Source organism: Colletotrichum destructivum, chromosome 4 (assembly GCF_034447905.1).
Source record: "Colletotrichum destructivum chromosome 4, complete sequence".
NCBI lineage: Eukaryota > Fungi > Ascomycota > Sordariomycetes > Glomerellales > Glomerellaceae > Colletotrichum > Colletotrichum destructivum.
Genome location: NC_085899.1, coordinates 4,899,881 through 4,919,640, shown reverse-complemented (window position 1 = coordinate 4,919,640; position 19,760 = coordinate 4,899,881). Strand labels below are relative to the sequence as shown.

At 54.0% G+C, this 19,760-nt stretch overlaps 8 protein-coding genes across 8 annotated transcripts; 3 read left to right on the top strand and 5 right to left on the bottom strand.

Moving 5' to 3' along the window:
* Positions 1-289: 289 nt before the first annotated feature.
* CDEST_07429 (Putative short-chain dehydrogenase/reductase SDR, NAD(P)-binding domain superfamily) lies at positions 290-1,693 on the bottom strand. The gene is made up of 5 exons (XM_062923588.1): positions 1,542-1,693; positions 1,360-1,460; positions 879-1,294; positions 766-818; positions 290-652 (listed from the first exon to the last, which is right to left on the bottom strand). The coding sequence occupies exons 1-5, from the start codon at positions 1,618-1,620 to the stop codon at positions 447-449; spliced, it is 855 nt and encodes a 284-aa protein (XP_062779639.1). The 5' UTR covers positions 1,621-1,693; the 3' UTR covers positions 290-446.
* Positions 1,694-2,117: 424 nt separating this feature from the next.
* CDEST_07428 (Putative cytochrome P450) lies at positions 2,118-3,928 on the bottom strand (the record flags this gene model as incomplete). The annotated part of the gene is made up of 4 exons (XM_062923587.1): positions 2,118-2,455; positions 2,517-2,805; positions 2,874-3,665; positions 3,719-3,928. 4 exons carry the CDS (start codon positions 3,926-3,928, stop codon positions 2,118-2,120), a joined length of 1,629 nt encoding a protein of 542 aa, XP_062779638.1.
* A 2,174-nt stretch (positions 3,929-6,102) lies between these two features.
* Positions 6,103-7,276, top strand: CDEST_07427 (Putative short-chain dehydrogenase/reductase SDR, NAD(P)-binding domain superfamily). The gene has a single exon (XM_062923586.1). It carries the CDS (start codon positions 6,235-6,237, stop codon positions 6,997-6,999), a length of 765 nt encoding a protein of 254 aa, XP_062779637.1. The 5' UTR covers positions 6,103-6,234; the 3' UTR covers positions 7,000-7,276.
* A 399-nt stretch (positions 7,277-7,675) lies between these two features.
* Positions 7,676-8,380, bottom strand: CDEST_07426 (uncharacterized protein; the record flags this gene model as incomplete). Its single annotated transcript, XM_062923585.1, has 1 exon — positions 7,676-8,380. The coding sequence occupies one exon, from the start codon at positions 8,378-8,380 to the stop codon at positions 7,676-7,678; it is 705 nt and encodes a 234-aa protein (XP_062779636.1).
* Positions 8,381-11,752: 3,372 nt separating this feature from the next.
* On the top strand, positions 11,753-13,565 carry CDEST_07425 (Putative prenylated rab acceptor PRA1). The gene has a single exon (XM_062923584.1). The coding sequence runs from the start codon at positions 12,049-12,051 to the stop codon at positions 13,285-13,287; it is 1,239 nt and encodes a 412-aa protein (XP_062779635.1). The 5' UTR covers positions 11,753-12,048; the 3' UTR covers positions 13,288-13,565.
* A 1,326-nt stretch (positions 13,566-14,891) lies between these two features.
* CDEST_07424 (Putative rossmann-like alpha/beta/alpha sandwich protein) lies at positions 14,892-15,971 on the bottom strand (the record flags this gene model as incomplete). The annotated part of the gene is made up of 1 exon (XM_062923583.1): positions 14,892-15,971. The coding sequence occupies one exon, from the start codon at positions 15,969-15,971 to the stop codon at positions 14,892-14,894; it is 1,080 nt and encodes a 359-aa protein (XP_062779634.1).
* Positions 15,972-16,270: 299 nt separating this feature from the next.
* Positions 16,271-17,796, bottom strand: CDEST_07423 (Putative glycosyl transferase, family 1, mannosyltransferase ALG2; the record flags this gene model as incomplete). Its single annotated transcript, XM_062923582.1, has 2 exons — positions 16,271-17,541; positions 17,619-17,796. 2 exons carry the CDS (start codon positions 17,794-17,796, stop codon positions 16,271-16,273), a joined length of 1,449 nt encoding a protein of 482 aa, XP_062779633.1.
* Positions 17,797-18,418: 622 nt separating this feature from the next.
* Positions 18,419-19,517, top strand: CDEST_07422 (Putative enoyl-CoA hydratase/isomerase, ClpP/crotonase-like domain superfamily). Its single transcript, XM_062923581.1, has one exon. It carries the CDS (start codon positions 18,686-18,688, stop codon positions 19,514-19,516), a length of 831 nt encoding a protein of 276 aa, XP_062779632.1. The 5' UTR covers positions 18,419-18,685; the 3' UTR covers position 19,517.
* The last annotated feature ends 243 nt before the right edge of the window (positions 19,518-19,760 follow it).

The following is a 19,760-nucleotide window of genomic DNA, read 5'->3' as shown; positions in this document are numbered from 1 at the left end:
TCCATAAATTACATTCTGACCGAGGTCAGGACAGGCCTGCAAACGGAAGACTCTATTGAGGCATATCTGATTGGCTTCGTCTGTAGAAGTGGCATACCCATGCGTTCGAGCGTAAATCTCGTCAAGGACTGGGTCTACACAGCACACTCTTCGCCAGCTGAGAAAGAGTCCAGTGTCAAGATGGCCAATCCGATGGGCGGGGGTCTTTCTGAACACTGGTTTTTGAGTCCTACTTCCAAAGCACGAGAAAGGTGTAAGAAGCCGAGGGAGGTTACCTGGTTGGCTACGCTAAAAGAAGGTCGAGATATCTGAGTTGGAAGAGACATGGCCTCGGAAATAAAAGAGTGCTTGTAAGAGATGTTTCTGGTTGGACATCCGCCATTTATGCTACAACTTCACATGATTGATTCGAATTGTAAGCGACCTTTGAGCTTTTGAGGCTCTGCTCAGTAGCTCGATGGCACCACACCGAGTCTTCCACCATCGGTAACAAGTACGTTACCGTTGGTGTAGGCCCCGGCTCTGCTGACCAGGAACAGAGCCGCACCAGCCATGTCCTCCAAGTCTCCAGCTCTCTCCTCCGGGATAAATGACTTTGGCCAACCGTCCTTGTGCTGCTCCAACATTCCTGAAGTCATCTCGCTCGGGTAGACTGGCACATTGAGATCAGTAACAGTGGACGGGTTCTCGGGCTCTTGGCAGTCACGAGCATTTTCCTCTTGCGCTTGCTGAACAGAAACAAATGTGAGTTGAGAGCAGACTTACATCCCGGGGCGATCACGTTTGCGCGGATGTTGAATGGTACCAAAACTGTGCTTCTTTGGGGACGTCAGCAACGGGTTCAGGTTCACTCAAAAAAGGGGGTTCCTGGGGCTTACAATTGCTTGAACATGTGTACCACAGCCGCCTTCGACGCTCCGTAGGCGAACCCCATCGGTTGGCGGTTGTAGGCGCCAACGCTGCTTGTTGCAATCACCTGACTCCTCTGCTTGAAGTTGCCGCGCTTGTTACCCTCGTCAAGAAGCTCAAGGAACGCCGCCACGGTGAAGAACACCCCGGTGGTGTTGACAGCGAAGGTCTCCGTGAAGTCTTTCTGGTCCCAGCCGAACACAAAGTCGCGATACTGAGCGATCGTCGGGTTGGGGGGTAGACCCTTGAGGGCTGGGCCCGAGATGCCCGAGTTAGCAATGACTACGTTGACGTATCCATGAGCCTGTTTGATTTCTGCGACGGCTCGATCGAGGTCGCTCTTTTGGGTGATATCGCCTTGAATGGCGTGGATGTTGCCATGCTTCTGAAGGAGGGGCAAATAAGCATCAGTCGCTCAGTAACTCCAAATATCCCGGTCTTCCAACGTACCGCGGTGCTTGCTGCTTTCTCCAGAGCTTCCTTCCGGCGACCAATGATGTACACAATTGCACCGTTGGCCTCGAGGCCCTGTGCGATCATGAGGCCGATACCTGTGTCGGAATGTCAGCAGGACGGCCAAAGTTCCGCGCCCGATGCCGCTGAGGAGCATGAAGAGCTTTAGGATGACGTACCAGTTCCCCCGCCGGTCACGACGGCGATGAGGCCCTTGACGCTGAAGAGGTCAGCAGCATTGATGTTTGCAGACGCCATATTAAGACTCAGTGGGTTTTTTCTTCTAATTAGTATGATATTTATAGGCGCGGAACAAAGTCTCGAGTTGTAGAATGAAGAGGATGGAGTGGTCTTAAGTACAACGGGAGCTTTAATAAATGTCACCACGGCGGGGTTCGTTCGTTGCTGACCCCACACAACCTATTGCGACATCCCGCGTTCAGGCCGTCCGTTATCCATCTCAGGTCAGTTGCGAGTGGCTGCTGACTGCAGATCCGGAATGCGGTCTGTCCCCCCGATGTTCGGATGCCGCGCCATCTGACTGAGCAGTTAGGCGTTGTGCGGCTTTTAGACTTTCCCATCGGGGAGGTCGGCAGCACGTTGCTCTCCGATTCACGCGTACTGCTCGGGAATATGGAACCCGAGATGCAGGACAGCCGGGGCAGGGGTATTTTAAAGAAAGCAGTAACGGCATGTACCATTAAACCCGGTGTCCATATACTTCTGCTGCACACAACCTTCTCGAACAGAGCCCGTCAAAAACCAGCGTTGGGGTTATGGAGCCACGCCTCTAACCCTGCTCCCTCTCTTGGGACAAATCTTGCTCGAAAGCCCCTTGGTGTGGCCACGAACGCGATCCCCTTTAAACCCTTTAACGGATCGATCTCTTCGGGGTTCTCTCCGTCTGCGGGAAGGATGTGGAATCGCGCGATCAAGTGTAAAAACACCGTGTACAGCGCATTATGAGCTAGGTGAGACGCTACACACATCCGACCGCCCATCCCGAAAGCGAACTGATGCGCGTACTGGTCCGGCGCATCTGGGAGCCATCGCTCAGGGGCGAAAACGTCAGGTTGGGTGAAGAGCTCCGGATCTACGGCTTCATGTTAGCCAAAGAACGGCCATAAACGATGCTTGAGACTTGCCTCTGTTACACGCCCAACTGTTCAAGAACACCAAGGTGTTCGCCGGTATAATAGCAGCGCCCCAGGTTACATCCGTGTAAGTGGCTTTTGGCAAAGCCAACTTCAGAACAACAAAGTATCTTGAAATCTCCTTCGTCAGTGCGTCAACATAGTCGACCTTGGTAGAAGCATAGTTGTTTGATGCTTGTTTGAGAACTCGGGCATTCTCGATGGCTACGAAAGCTTTCTCCTGGATGTCGGGGCGATGCGCAAGGAGAAGAATTGCCCAAGCCAGGGTCGGCTGGTTTGAATCGGCACCCTGTTCGGCCATATTAATGATTCTCCAACAATACCTGGGCACCTTGCGTTTGGGGCCAATTGACTTACAGCCATCATGCTCAAACTGACGCTGATTAACTCCTCTCGAGTCAGTGTTGCGGACTCCGGATCTCTCAGGACAGCACCTTGTATGCAGGGCTTGTCTTCGCCTCGCGCCACTTCCTCTTTCAGCCGCTTGAAGAGAACATCATTGTACTCCAGCCTTCGATGGCCAATGTCCGCTGCATGGTTCGTCGGTGTCGAGCCTAGACCCATCAAGTCGGCGACTGGCTCCCAGTACCGGAGCAAAGGGATGTAATTTGCATAATTCTTTCCTGTGTCGCGAAACTTGGAGATCTCAGACTCGACGTAGATGATTTCTGCCAAGAGCGGATCATCTTCTAGAGACTTGACATTGGAAACCCTAGTGCCGTAGTTCAAGGTCAGACTCAGGTTGAGTGCAAATCGCCGCACCGCCGGGCGGAAGTCGATCTCAATGGAGCCGTCATGACACAAGGAGTACAAGTCTTTGAGAAACTCCCGCGCCTCGAGATTTAGAATGGGCGCGTAACTCTCGACTCGTGGACGGTTTAAAGCACCAGCCGCGAGTTTGCGACGCCTCTTGCAGGAGTCGTCCCAGGGGCTGGTGCCTATGCTGGTAACTGCCTTGCTGACTTTACTATGGAAAACGTAAAAGGTCGGTCGGGAGTTCATTGCGTGGCTTTGGCCGAGGAAAAGTTGCTTTGCTGATTCCACAGAGTTGACAACGACACCTGTGGTGTTTCCAAGCTGGATCTGAAATACTGGTCCGTATTTTTCCGCCCATTGTCTATAAGTCTCTGCCGGCACTTGATTCGGATGCTAATGTTTCTTTAGTCTCTATTCGATTGGATAGACAGGGCCATAAAGAATACTTGAAACAGGTTGCCGACAATGGGCCATCCACAGGGACCAGCAAGATTTTTGATTCTTCGGCGGTATCGAATGATCTCGGTTTGTATCAGGTATACAATGACAAGAAAGATAACAAGAGAAACGAAACGTTTGAGCACTTTCAAGAAGTAACAGTCCAGGAATCGCTCGGCTGTGTCTGCTGTAGTGTTCATGATCAAGATCAAGGCCATGCTGGTGTGTCACGACTTGACTTGGATAAGTTGCAGTCCACAGATCAGAATGTGTCACATTCACCACATATCAGCGAGCTTGACCATGGGGGCCATGTGCTTAAAAGATCGCTTCAGCTCCTAACCCCGCTATGTCGCAATCAATGCATTGAATCCTTTTATCCACGCTATGCATGTATCCTCTTGCGTGCGATCCGTATTAGCAATCAAGGATCTCTAGCTGGCTCATGTGGAAATTGAGCATGTCTTTACTTGAATTCTAGAGACTGGGGCAGTTTACCCGTAACTTGCAGTATCAGAGATCATGGTCTCTCTCACTTAGTTATAGATCTTCCACTTCGTAATTGTTATGGCTATCGCTCCTTTCACCTACTCGTTTTGCAGTGCTTGGAGAAGGACGAGGAATCTGGAGAACAGAGGACATCGAATAGATTTGGTTTCTTTTTGAAGTGTCCCGTGTCGTCTCCCTTGGAAACACGCCGTCAAGATGGAGGCCGACCTGAGCACACTCAATAAAGTCCAAAGCACGTCATCACTTGGCTTCATGGCGGGCGCCGGAGATGTCCCTAAACGTTCGAAAGATGGACATGCCCGGCCTATTTCCGCGACTAGTATCGACCAGTGATGTCGAAAAGCGGTTCAAAGCATGTAGCAAATAAACGTTACCATCTTCCCACCAGGCCAGATCATTAATGTAAAATTACCAGAATCGCTTCTTGAGTTCTCACTTCGCAGGACATTTTCTATCTTGGTTTCTTGCTTGTCTATTCTCACTTGTTCCCAAATCTTTCTGAAGAAAGGCGAAGACTTACATCTACTTACAAATCATGCCGTGACATCCTACACAACACCTCAGTTTTCCAAGTATGGCCAAGTAGCTTTCCACTGCTATTCTTATCATCGGCTTCTTAGCTTGAGCACTCCAAGGTCTGCTACATATGTAACGAGTTCCTCGTCAGCTATGTAGGTGCATGGCGACAGTGGGTCCAACTCTTCCGAAGCCCTCGTCATGGACTCCCAAACGAGATGCGACAAGGGTGCCAACGGTTCATGGTCAAAAGCAGAAAAAACTGGCAGGGCGCCGCACCTGGTCGGGAGGATCTCTCTAGAGTCTTGGAGGCTCACTAGCAAAACCAACAACAATGTTCTCCTGCGAAGAGAAAAGAACATGAAATCCATCCACCTTACGCTATCCAACCGAAACAAGGGCGTAGTGGCTAAGATCTATACTAACGTCGACCTATCTTTGACGGCCCGGGCTCCTGAGTGTTCCAAGTTATCACACCCTTGTAGCGAGAAAGGTCGTGAAGACTACACCATCTGTTCCGAATCTTTGTCTACTCCGCCATGCAGACATTGAGGTTTCGCCCAACGTCGACCAGGATTGGGACTATGAAGAATGCACTATCCATTTTTGCGTCCCTATTGGCAGCTTCAGTTGCGAAGGGGTGGATAGAAAGCAGGCCAGCAGCGTCTCGAATGACTGCTACAACTGACGATTTGATCCTAATATCTCTTGAAAGATGGCGCCTGCTCCGCCTAGAGTTGCCGAGTGGTGAAACCAGTTGTCATTTCTTCTATGAGATCGGGCACACTGCTATTCTGCGGTCTGCCTGCCGTAGGCGCCGTTCACCAGCTGTGCATGGTTGAGAATGCTGCAGCCGAGAGTTCTCCAGACAATAATGTCTAACAAAACTGGACCGTTTCTTTGGCTGTCTCCCAATGCCATAAACCGCAAGCCCAGAACGGTCACTTAGGTAGCATGGTGACATTGGAAGTGCGTTACGAGTATTTGTTGACGCGTTGAACGGAGCCGAATATTGAAATGATTCAGAATGATAGCGTTTGACAAAACATCACGCACGGTGCAAAGGGATTGGATTTCTTGAGAACTCGACGCTTCCTTGCTTTCATCCACATCGCCATCATCGTCGCGCACATTTGATAGGCGAAACAGGCGCCTATGTCAGCAGGCTGCAGACACTCATCGGACATAGGCTGTTTCGAGCCAGCCTTCATCTTTTATTCCCGAAAATGTCTACCAGTCTTCTTCCCGCCGAGCGGACGATGTGGGGCCCAAAGAAGCACTGATCGGACGATCAATGACGTCCATGGCGAGGCCGGTGGCAACCGGTCCGCCGGGTGGTCACTCGTCCGTGCTGGGGTCATTAGAATGACATACATTGGCATCAGTACATCCATCCTGAGATGTGAATAAAGGTGTCCAACCTCTTCTTGGTATACTTCGTCTTGTTATCATTAACACAAGTACCTACAATTGTATATCCTGTGTATCAATCATCAACATGGCGCCCAAAGGATTTGCCATACTCATCGGCGCAGGACCGACATCCGGCGCAGGCATTGCCCGCGTTCTCGCGAGTCCTCAACACGGCAACCTCGCCGTCGCTCTACTCGCAAGGAATCCGGACAATCTCCAGAATCTTGCATCCAACCTTCGAAAATCGTCTAACGGCATCCTTCATCCCTTCCCCACAGACACCCAGCCCGACAACCTCCGGAGAGCCTTCCAACAGATCGCCGATCACCCAGACTTCAAGGACCTGAAGCTGAAGTTGGCCATCTACCACGTCAAGAACTCGAGCCGGAAACCGTTTCTTGAGGAGACCCCCGAGGCGTTCAACGACAGCATGAGTACCTACACCACCGGTGCCGTCGTCTTCGCGCAGGAGGCGCTGAAGCTTATGTACGCCCAGAACGGCGGGCAGACACTCCTCGCAGACACCGAAGGCGCGAAGAAGGGCACAGTCATTTTCACGGGCACACTGGGGGCCCTGCGCACAAATCAGCAATACGCCGCCTACGGTGCCTCTCGAGCGGCGGCGAGGATGGTGGCGCAGTCTATCGCGAAGGAGCACAGCAAGTTTGGCGTACATGTTGTCCACGCCATCGCCAACGGCGGGATCATTGACGAGGAGAACGAAAACACAAAGACTGGCAAGAGTATACGTGCGGAAGACGTTGGCGAGTTGTACTTGTGGCTGTCACAGCAACCCAGCTCGTTGTGGACTCATGAGCTGGACATGAGACCGGCACAAGAGACTTTCTGATGCTGCCGGGGAGCCGCGTGGGAACTTGGCAGACCTTCATAATTGTAACCTAGTTTAAGAGGCTTCTTTTTTGCACGCAGTCTCTCAGGCGGCGCTCCACCAGGTGCGATGATGTATGGTAGATGGTCAGGGACTCAATCCGAGACAAAACTTCGGGCAAGACATCGCGATGGACACGTTGAATCTGAATTTTGCATACTTACTGATGGTCTACAACTCAACATGGCGATGTGTTGTAAAACAGGACAAGAGAAATGAGAATAAGAGTAAGACTTTTTTATTAGGAGTAACGCAAATGCAGAGGCATCGTCAGTCTGCGCCAAAGTTACGAAGCAACGATGCTTTCTTTTTACTAGAGGTTTATGAGTGCTAGTAATTTTAAGTGAAGACTAACATGTCATAGTAGCAAAAAAGTATGAGTCCAACATCTGGATTACTTAAACTAAACCCCTTCTTATTCTGGTTCATGCCTGGGTAGATACGCCCCTTAATCATGCGGTTGAGGTTGCAAGAGGATCTTTGACCATAGTCCGAGTCGTAACCACCAGTCGAGCGAAACATATGCACCCACTCCTTGACTGTGACTAGCTCATAGTCAAGACAGGGCTCTAGTGGTGTCAGATCTAGGAGCATGTAGCCCTTCAAGCTTAAACTTGAGTTGCTGGAATTACAGGTGCTATCTCTCCTCCCGTTTCCGCGATAGCTCCTGTGCCTCTGAGAACGATATCTTTCTACCAAGTTCACCCTCCCAGTAATCCCGGCTAAATATATCATCATTCGTGATGATCCGCGAAATTTCGTGGGGTTTACCGTCATGGAATATGTCCTCAATCTTATCCGAGATGCAGACAATCTTCAAGGGCGGCAGATGCTGCGCTTCGGGGATCGTTTTGAACGTGTTCCTAAGAGCCTGTGCCTGGCTGGTCTTGTTCTCCCGCAAAACGTACATGACGCCCCAGCCCTGCTGCCGTGCCAAGAGAACATTAGCCCGCAACTGATGTTGGTCGCTCGTTTTTGTGTTCTTAGCCTCAACAACGTAGGTAATCCCTTCAATCTCGCAAATCATATCCAGCTCCCTGTAGTGGTTGTTTCCCAAAGACACCAGGATCATTTGGGAGCTGCCGTTTTGGCCTTGTCGCTTCTCGGCTTCGGTGAGGGGGCGGGAAATCGTTAGATCACTGGGGTTGCGGTTGTATATGATATGCATGGCTGACCGAATCTCGTTGTAGAAGCCCCGGTCAGCCTTTCCGCTGGAGTGGAGGCTGCTGTTGAAAATGTCGATCATGACATTGATGCGCTCTCTCGGATCCTCATCCTCCCGTCCTGGAGCTTTGGGCAAGATGACCTCGGATGCGCCGGCCTGAGCATCTTGTTGCGCCATCTTTCCGACAATGAAGACAGAGCACAGAGAACTCGGGATGAGAAGTCTGGAGTGAGAAATGGAAAGTCCGAGAGACCAGAAAACAACAGAGGCCGGGGTCAGACGATTGCACCTAAATCGAAGTTCAATCGAGAGGTGTGTGCTTGCAGAAGAGAAAAATAGCGACAAATCCATTCCGCCTTCTCACCAGAGAGACCAAGGGGGGGATCAAGCTACTTCAGCATACATGTAAGATGTAGCTGGCATGCATTGTCAGGCGTCAGGCTCCTGCGACATGTGAAATCTCAGCCACCAATCAGAACCAGAATCAAGTGTATCGGGGCCTCGGTTGAACTAAGTTACGCAAAAGATCAGGCTTAGGATGGGCCGTGTAACGGCTAATCATCGTGAGAAAAGGAGGGATATCTGTTTCATAGTTTGATGGGTTGTGAGCAAGAATACAAAATCCAGCTTAACTTGCCCGGAGTCGTTTAGGCTGTAAGTGCACAAAGGTGCAATAAATTGGTAGGTAGCTAAATCCATGTGGTCAAAGACCGCTATTTCCCAAGTTCATCTCTCGTATCTTTGACCACCTCCGACATCTTCGAGATCCATAGCCAAGATACACTCCAACTCCTCCAGTTTTCTACGCCGAGGGCCCACTCTGCCTGGCTCTGGGCGGACAAGATTCTAAAACGCAGCAGCGATACTGTGCACCTGCGCTTCCCAGGCGAACGTGGCCACAGTTGTTGGATAAAAGGGCACAAGCGGCACAGAGCACAACCGTGCTTGCCAGGCTTACGGCACGAAGTGTCCTTTGGCAGGACAGCTGTTGTGGGAAAGTTGTTGCTCTATAGTGCCTTACATCTAACTAACCACAACCGAAGCACCTGACATAGCCGCTGCCATAACGACAGCTACAGCCACAAATAGCCAGACTCGTGCTCCTCCTCCAAGACATCTCGATTGCTGACGTAGGGATATTTGACCGTTCAGATTTTATAATTTGCACTACTATAATGCATCCCTACCAACACCGGTTCTTTCTTCTTGGTATGGGAAGGAAACTAAGATATGTAGTGTACAGTAGGTACCTCTTTTCGACTTGAGTCTATAACGTCTTCGGACGCCGTTAGAATGAATACTGCGTCTTGAGAACAACAGATCTGCCACCATGGATAGAAAAACGCACAAGAGAACCTAATGGAGAGTAGAGAGAGAGAGAGAGAGAGAGAGAGGTGCAAGTCCTTGTAGGTATCTGTAAAACCTAATGCACACAGGATATGACTTGAAAGGGATTGATACATGTCTCCAGTCGAGTGATTAGATCAACTGACAATGCCCCCCCCCTGCTTAGGTGACAATAGATACTATTTGTAGCCCGTGTAGAGCTAAGGTGACAATAGATCCAACTAATAACTAATATAACTACTTAACTATTGCAATAAGTATGTAGAGCAAAATACAGCAAAAAGGAGCAAAAAGGAGCAAAAGGGATAGCCTTAGCTTATCCTGACCTGAAGCGCAGCGTAGGAAGCAGGGTGGGTTAGACTATTCCAACCCTCCCTAGCGGAGCCGTTTTAGAAAAAAAGCTGACAAAAGGGGAATTGAACCTGCAGCCTCTGCATGATTAAGGAGATTTAGGTACACTACTTACTGCTATACTATACGAGATGAGAAGATAGAAAATTCCTCTTAATTTTAACTCTATAGAGTATCTAGGTGTATAGATCCTACTGTAATTAGCTGGATCCATTGTCACCTCAGCTCTGCACGGGCCACAAATAGTATCCATTGTCACCTGAGCAGGGGGGGGGGGGCATTGTCAGTTGATGTGTAGACTCGTCTCCAGTCCAAGACATGGACATAACAAACGGCCCACGCGGTGGATGAGTCATGTCGCCTTGTCATTTACCCCCTTGGCTAGACCATGATTCTACCATGAGAAGATTGCCTATCCTAGACCGCGGCAGCTTAAGCCTATCTTCTCAGGGAGTTACAGCAGACAGTAAATACTGGTTAGGTTTGTGATAAAAGGGTGACTTTTTGCCGGTGTCAGCCCGTTAGCTGGGGCCCATAAAGGTCAAGCATAAGCCTATCTTCAACGACATGGCGAGCAGGCCGGTGACTGAGAGGCAGAGGAAGAGGCAGGGCAGGCAAGTTTGGCAGGGTTCCTCCTTATCTCTCTTCTATGTTGCTGGCCTTACTGCGGTCACTATCGCCTTGCGATGGTGTTGGGTCGAGAGGGTAGCCGCAATCAGCATTGGATTAAGTTGCCTCAACTTCCTCAAACGATCACATACGACCATACCCATTGGAAAACTCGGGATCCCGTCCGCTCTCCCATAGATAAGCCAATGAGGGCCGGATTAGTAGTTGGGTCGGTGACGACCAGCGAATACCTGGTGTTGTATGTTTTTGTTATTTTGACTTGGGCCTACAAGAGCTGCTTGGTCGCCACTGGGGGGCTGTCTGTCTCCTTCCGCCCCCGAGTGATCTTTGACCAATCAGGCAACCGGTTATCCGTCTTCTTTAGCAACTGAACAAGGAAGAAGGCAGCGAGGCGATACACCACTCAGCCTCAGATGCTTTTTCTTGAGCTTCAGACATAAACTCGGCTGGCCCGCTGGTGTGCTGCACTTGCAGAATCCAGTCCGGCTGTGTCCAGGGATACACAAACTCCGGGCAATGCCTCCAGTCCCCAAACCCAATGCTTGACAGACGATCGATGAGACAAATTAATGTACAAAGCCCCAGTACTGGTGTGGTACAGAGTACAGGGCAGTATAAATATAATGGATGGTTTTGAGACTCTCAGAGGATATCAGGCCTGCAGTGCAGTCGGTTTTCTGAAGCCCCCCGACCGAATTTATGAGCAGCGACATGTTGTGCATAATCTCTTCGGTGTCAAACACGCAATGTCGTGGGACCGAGGTCCCATGCTTGGAAAGAACTCAGAGCTCTGATGTTGATGTTCTGGAAGGGTTCCAGAAAATTTCCGGAATTTTCATGGGCCGTGATGACGCAGCTTTTGGCAACATTCCCCTCTCTCCCCTGAAGCTAACGGGCCGTCCCAGCTCTGACACGAAATCAGCACCACGGCTGCTTTGACACTGAGGGGTTGTAGAAGCGCCGAGGTTGCCGGATGCATCATCTTCTCATTCCAACAACTCTATCAAATCATTCAAACGATCGTCACTAGGTAAGTGGTCGAAAAAGAAAAGAAAAAGAACCCCGTTGAGAATGTAAAACAAAGAGGGAGGAGATAGTGAGGGAGAGTTGTAGATCGCCAAGGGCCGGCATCCGGATGAGGCTCCACCCAAAGGCTTCCCTCCCCCACCAATCGCTTCCAGTGTCGGGCTCAGCTGCATCTGCACCCGCGCCTGTTCACACTCCCGAGAGACACGAATCTTTCCTGTTGCTGACCTGCTCTGCTCTGCTCGCCCAGCTTCTCCTCCTTCATTCAACTTTCAACTTCTGGAGAAATACATACATAGGGTGGCCCGCGAGTGAGTGTGACCCGAAAACCCCCCTCTGTTCTTCTCCTCGCCCGTCTCTGGAATTCGATCGCCCAGCACACTCACCACTGCATTTGTTCACTCGACCCCCCTATTGTCTCATTCCACTTACTCTTGAGCATCAATCAAATATATCGGGACAACCTCCAAAACGAAAAAAAAGGAACAAAGATGGCTAGATCCTCATACTCGGACGAGCACATTGCCTCCCGGAGGGACTCGGCCTACCCCACGCCCCGCGAGCCCTACGGCTACCCGACCTCATCCGCGCGAGAGTCGAGATGGGACGTCGCTGAATATTCTCTCAGGCCGACCGCGAGGGCCCACGACGCCCCCTCATCATCATCAAGAGCCCGCTCCCGATCGCGCTCCCGCTCCCGCTCCCGCTCAGCCAGACCGCCCCCCTCGCGCGACATGCATCGCAAGAAGCGACGCAGCGGCGGCGGCGCCTCATCGTCGCCGACGGAACCTCCGGCCGCTGTCGTCCCCTGCAACGCCTTCTCCCCTTCGGCCATGATCAACAACCTCCAGAGCGCCTTCACCGCGTTCCAGTCCATGCCCCAGCTCTCCTCGTCGTCCTTCGAGCTGGGTCCTCTGCCGGACACCCCTGTGACGAACCTCATCAACCCAAAGAACCTCACGCCGCCGCCCTCGCAGGCCGTCCTCCACGACCGTCTCGCCACGAACCTGCCGCGCCACAGCAACGTCTACCTCATTCTCCTGGTCGGCACCCTCCTGGCGACGCACTGGCTCGTCCTCGCCGCCCTGTTCGGCGTCGTCAAGTTCGGCTTCTTCATCCAGTCCTACAACGGCCGCGACCTCGCCCGTGACCTGGGCGTGAGGAAGTACGCCTCCACTCAGAGCATCATGTCCGGCTTCGCCGCCGCCGCCGCCATCGTCGGCCTGTGGGCCTTCTCCTCGCTGTTCAGTGTCGTCTTCACCCTCGTCAAGGTCGCCGGCCTCGTCCTCGTGCACGCCGCGTGCTTCGATGTCTCGGCGGCCCCCGCGGCGCCGGCGGCTGGTCCTGCTGCTGCGCCGGCGCCCTCGCCCGTCCCGGCACAAGGGTTCCTGAGGCCGCACGCGGCTTGGGGCCAACTCTCGCGAGAGGCAGCCAACGTTGCCGCGCAGTTCAGGTCCGCAAGCGAGGGGCAGCTTAGGTCCGCGAGCGAAACCAACCTCAGCGCGCCGTACCCAAGTGGAGGGGAGGCTAATGGGTGGTACGCTGGCGAGGGATACACGGGTGCCCCGGGGCAAGAGACGTACACTGAGATGCCCCTAACGCCGCGCACATACGAGGCCTACGCTCCCGCGCCCAGCCCGCGCAGGGAGGAGCGCGATGGTGGCGACCTGGCGTACGGGTATTACGAACCTGGGCGGCCGCAGAGCTACGCCTCGGGGAGATCGTACTGAGTGGTGGGAGAATAGGTAGCTAGGCTACATCATCAAAAGCCGTCGTTGAATCGACGTTACGTTTGGGGCCAGTAAGACGACCTTGACGAAAATAGAAACTTTGCTCATCGCAAGCATTCCATGTCGAGACAACGCTCTCCATCAACGACCCCACTGGGTTGTTTGACATGCCGGAGCAGTGTCTCTGGGTGTACGATGCATATGGAGCGACGGGTTGGGCTTATAGCTAAAGCTGGAATTATAGGTTCAAATTATTCACACGAATTGCTGGATATTGAGATGTTAGCCACGGTTGTGGACCACGACCTCCATGGTGTAATGGGAAGCCGCGGTGAGTAATGGGCTAAAGATATCAATCTTCCTTGAACCAAAATAGAGAAAGACCATGGTAGAGCATTGGTGTATCTCGGAGTGTAGTCAAGGTGAAGTGCTAAAACTGTCACTTGGTTTGTTTTTCCTTCTCAAAAAAAGGGTCTCCCATCTTCCTCACGTCCAGAGCAAGCTCCAGCCCGCAACGAAAAAGAGAAAAAAGTCAGGGCCTGTCAGACGTCCATCGACACCCACCCCATCCGCGCGCCACGAAGGCAAGACCGCGAACGGGGACGAGATCATCATACGCTTTCTATACAGCACCAGTCGAAACCGGGCCGCCCCCCTTGCGGGGGGTTCGAGAGCAACCAGAGTTCTTCACTCTAGGGTGTCGAGGATATCAATCATCAACCAGGGTGGGATCTGTGGCTCCTTTAGGGAACCAAGAGAGGGTCGAATACTATAGAAATGATTCTCTGAAGTATTGTCGACATGAAGAAAAAAGAAGAAGAGAAAATCCTAAGAGATGCGGTCGGTCGGGAGGTTTATATAGAGGTCAGGAAGGTGGTAGAGTGGGTCTGCGGTGGGGTACGGATCAGTAGCCCCTGCAGGCCAATGGGAATTGGGGACGGTGAAAAATTGAGGCGGCAGGTACGTACCTACGCTGAGGGCTGCAAAAATCCGCATCGTGGAATGGAGGCAAGAGCGGATTTTGAGCGAGAGAGATGCCTTGGAAGGCATGGAAGAATCAGGCATCTCTTTTAGAAAAAGTTTCCCTATTACATCCGCACGTTTGTATGACGGTCGACTGTCGACGGGCGATGTTCGATGATTGAAAGGGCGATGGTGGGTGAGCAGGTTGAACAAATGAAGACGGAGGGGACGTCGATGCTAAGGTTAAAGATATGCGGTATGCCGCGTCTCCCATTTTCATCATGAAGAGACGACACGAATGTGGAACATGTTCATCAGCCATCTTCGTGCCAGTACGGGCGTTCTGGTCCTAGGACGCCTTTCAGTCAGCATCTGCACAAGAATCTGGAACGAAGATTCGCATCGCCTTTATACAGCATGTTATCTTCTTCACCCATGAGTCACTTGGAATAACTAGGCCGACAATTGATCGCCTCGCTGGGATGGAAGCATCAAGGGGACCATCCGCTATTCTTTCTGCAAGATCTTCAGAGGGTGATGTCCAAGCTGAACGCTCAAATCAACGTGAACTCGTGAACCCCCCCCCCCCCCCATCAACAAACTCCAGAAGCCAACTTGGGCTTCACCCATCGCCCTCACATTTATCGATACAGCTCTTCCCCCGTCACCCACTCCTTCACCCTCCTCCCAACCAGCCGTCCCAACGCATCCTCGTCGCCGCTCCTCGCAGCCTCCCGCACCCTCGTACTGCTAACGACCTCCCCGACGCCCCTGACCATCTCGACCCTCTCAGCCCACGCACCGCACCCGCCGACCTCTTCCAGACCGCCGTTCCTCAGCCCCTCGAGGTAAGCGACCTGCGCCCTCTCGTCGCCCCATTCATCGTCCGTACGCATCGTGATCCGCAACCTGGACCGCTCAAGGAACGGGTCAAGTGCTTGTCGGATAGGCGACACAGCCACAGCCCCCGACCCCTCCCCGTCATCGGTCGCCGACGGACTCGCGGCATTGTAATACTTCGGATTGAAGATGCGGATCAGCGTGTCGTACCCCGCGAGGTAGACCTGCTGCGGACCCTCCCCCTCCACGGCGTAGAACCCGTTATCTGAGATGGCCTGGCTCTTGTCGTGGAAGTACGGCATCGTCGTCAGCCCCAGGTCAACGTCGATACCCGCCGCCTCCTCCTCCTCCTCCTCCTCCTCCTCCTCCTCCTCCTCCTCTTTCCCTCCTGCCGGCTGCCCCGGCTTCTCCTCCCCTTCGCCCTGAGACGACGAACCCCTCAGCTCGTCAAGCAAGTCCTCGGCAAAGGCGCGCATCATCCCCAGCCGCACGTGGAACGCCGCGGGCTTGGGCTCCTTGTCGGCATTGTTCACGGCGAGAAGCAGAAGCAGCCTCACGCCCGACGTCCTCTCCTGGGCCGCCTCCTCCCCCCGCCCCCGCTGCAAGTCGCGGATCGCCGAGACGGCCATGCGCATGTGCGCCAGCGTGGGCGGGTTGAACGACGAATCCAGCACGACGAGACTCCTCACCCGCCGCGGCGGCCGTCCCTCCCTCGGTGGCCGCGGCGACGCGTCGTCGTGGCCCGCTGTCCGTCGGGGCAGGGTGCAGACTACGCGGAACGCATCTTTGGATGACTGGAACGCCGAGATGCTGCGGGAAAATAAGTCGACAAGGACGGCACGGCTGGACATGGCCGGTTCTGGTACGCCCTTGGATGACATGATGTATCAAACAATGTTGGTGCGATGGGGTGGCCCGACTTGAGGTGAAGGTGTGAGACAGACATCTGCCGGCGTTCACTCGTTCACTTACCCCGCTACGTGGGGGTCGTGGAATTGGAACAGACTGGAAGGCGGGGGACATGTGGGGGATCTGTTCACTGCTCTCCAGAGCTTCAGAGACGACCCCAATCACTGCCTAATTTTACGACTCTATTCACCACTAGACGGCCCTGGTATCGTACAGATCCTTTCTCTAATTTTCAAAATAAACTACTGAAGCGCCCGGCATACCCCTTTTCTCACGCCCTCTTCTTCTCCCGCGCATTGGCAAACATCTGCGACGTGACCAGGCCCAGCGCAAAGAAGATACCAATGCCCAAAAAGTTGAGCACGGCGTTCATCAGGGGCGGCACCCTCTGCGCCGCCGCCATGTCGTCCTGTATCCTCTCGATGCGCTCCGCCATCTTCTCCTGGCCGAACCCGGTGCGCACGCGCTGCTCGCCGACCTTGCCCATCTTTTCGAGATCGGCCCGGCTCATGCGGTTGAGCACCTCGTCCATGACCGCCGTCCACTGTTCGACGCGGCCCGGCTCGCGCAGCCAGCCCGTGACGCCGTCGACGACCGTCTCAGTTGGCCCGCCTGTGTTCGCCGCGAGCACGGGGACGCCGGCAAGCATGGCCTCGAGGGGCACGATGCCAAAGTGCTCGTTGGAGGGCGTATACACCAGCAGCTTGGCCGACCGGAGAAGCGAGTCTTTGAGGCTCGAGGGGATGGAGAGGAGGAACAGTACGGGGATGTGCGCCGGCGCCGACAGCGCCGTGATGATGTTCTTGGCCGTGAACGTCTCGAGGCCGTACGACGCTGCCAGCTCCTCGAGCTCCTTATGGTACTGGCAGTTCTCGATACTGCGGAGGTCGTAGCCGCCGGCGATGACGAGTCGCACGCCCTTTCTCTTATCGGCGGTTAGGGACGCAAACGCCTTGACGGCGAGCGCAATGTCCTTCTTCCTCTCGAATCGGTTGATGCTGAGGACGATGTTCTTGTCCGTCCAGATAGCCTCGTCCTCCTTTCCATCCTTGTCCTTGACCTTACCGTCGCCAATCAGCTTGGCCGTGTCGCTCTTCTTGGGCGCGACGTCGACGCAGGGGTAGACGACCTTGAAGTCCTTGTGCTTAGCCAGCTGCGGCCAGGCCCTTGTGGCGACGCCCTTTGTGAAGCCCGAGTTGACGGCGATCTCGTCGGCGAAGCCCATGCTCCACTCCTCGACCCAGTCGAACGGCACGCGGTAGAGGCGCTTCCACCACTTTTCGCGGCCGAGGGCGAGGTACATGTCGGGGAAGTGGCAGTAAAAGAGAATGGGCGCCTTGGGCGAGAGGTATTGCAGCAGCGGCAAGCCGGCGCTGAGCTGGTCGACGAAGAAGGTGTCGGGTTCGAGGGACTGGAGCTCGCGGGTGAGGTAGATCTGGACGAGGAGGTGGAGCTGGCGCAGGATGGCGCAGAGGATGGTCAGGCGGCCGAGGATCGAGGGGGGCACTATCCAGTTACCGCGGACGCGGACATCGAGGGTTCCTGCGAGGGAAAATTGTTGTCAGCAAGAACCGCCTGACCCGCATAGATAGTCCAGGAACGGGTCGGTCGTGCCGTACCATCACGGGCTTCCTCAAAGCAATGGCTCCGGTCGCAGTGGCTGGTGAAGATGACGACCTTGTGGCCGCGATTCTGCAGGCCGACCGCAGCGTCAACGACGAGACGCTCTGCGCCGCCAATACCAAGGTCCGGGTGGAAGAAGACGATGGTCCTCTGGCCCTCGTCCTTTTCTGCCATAGCTGGAGAGGTTTTGTGTCGTGGAGAAAATTGGGGAAGTAGGTGCAGTAGAGAGATCCCCCCGTCGAGTCTGTCTCTTTTTCCCGAGAGGACAGAAATGCGGCTTGAGACGAGACGAGACGAGACGACACGGGGACCTGACACTGCACTGGAGACTGGAGCCAGCGGTACGCGAATTGGGTCGTCAGTTGCGTTGCCGACTGGGGTAGCTCTATGATTAAGAGGCTCTGATTGGATAACAAATTAGTGGGTGTTGTTGTCTTACATAATATAGCTGGTCTTGGGCCGGGGTACACTTTCAGCTACCAGCATCAGGTAAGCGAGCGGCAGCGTGACGGATCTGGGGTGCATCAGAAGCGCGCCGGCTTGGCGTCTCTCCAGTTTCTTGGAGTTGGAGTGGTCGCTTTTGGTCAGTCACATGTGAAAGTGAGAGCCCGTCGTCCTCTGTAAATACGGATACAATAAGGGCGACTATCCCACAGACGGCTGATTGGAGCATTGGCGCCAGTGCTTGGGATACGTAGGATGCATCCTGATCAAGAGGGTTTAGAGTTTGGGAGTCTCAACTGCCGCCGCACCTCGTGTCTTCTTCGTCATCTGAGGTCTTATTCCCCTTCTTTAACCGAGCCGAGGTCAGAATCGCTTGCTTGCCTCCTCCCCCCCAGGAACCTCCGTCCGCCGATCTCTTCAACTCCGTGGTATCAAACCCCCCGTCTGCCAGAATAATCAAGCCCACCTTTAAGTAGCTTCATAACCTTGAGATACTCAAAATCAGTTGCAATCCACCACCTACAACTGTTCCGTGTCCCCCGAAGTTGTCTCATTTCACCAACTCACCCCACTCATCACCATCATAATCACCACCATCATCACCATCATCACATCCACCATGGCCTCCCAGACCCCCCTCTTCACGGTCCCCATCGCCCCCCTCGGCGACCACGTCGGCGGCTCCATCGTCTGCACCTCGCCGGCGCCCCTCGTCTACCTCCTTACCTGGTCCTCGCCCCCGGACAACCGCCTGACGACCCCCTTCTGCCGCGCCCTCCTCGCCGCCCTCGACATCGTCGAGTTCGCCCACCCCGTCGGCGTCCTCGTCACCACCTCCGCCGTGCCCAAATTTTACTCCAACGGCCTCGACCTCGAACACGCCTTCGCCACCCCGAACTTCTGGCCCGACACCCTCTACCGCCTCTTCCACCGCTTCCTCACCTACCCCATGCCCACCGTCGCCCTCATCCCCGGCCACGCCTTTGCCGGCGGTTTCATGACCGCCATGCACCACGACTACCGCGTCATGAACCCGCAAAAGGGCTTCCTCTGCATGAACGAGCTCGAGTTCGGCGCCCCGCTGAAGCCCCCAATGTCCTCCATCTTCCGCATCAAGTGCGCCTCCCCGCGCGTCTACCAGGAGATCGTCCTCGAGGCCAAGCGCTTCCCCGGCCCCGCCGCCCTCGACGCGGGGCTCGTCGACGCCCTTGGCGGCCTCGACGAGGCCCTGAAGCTGATCGCCGACCGCAAGCTGACCGCCAAGGGCAAGTCCGGCGTCTACGCCGTGCTCAAGGCCGAGATGTGGAAGGAGAGCGCCTACGTCCTCGCCAAGGAGAACTACGAGACCACGGAAAAGATCTGGAGCCAGAGGGAAGCGCTCGAGGAGAAGCGCGTCGCCGCTGGGAAAAAGTTTGTCGCGGAATGGAAGGCTGGCAAGGCCAAGCTGTAATGGACGAGTGTGTACGATGTGACGATTTTACGCAGACGGTATATATCACTTCAAGTGCTGGCTTCACAGACAGCTAGTTGCCTTCACCGGTGGTACCAACATAAATATCTTGGAAAGAACACGGAACGTAGAGAGTTCATCACTAAAAGGATTGTGTATTTGTGTGGTTATTGGAAGAAATAAAAACCTAAAGACGCTATTCTTGTGTGCCTTCCCAATCGGATAGAGGGGGTATCATGAACGT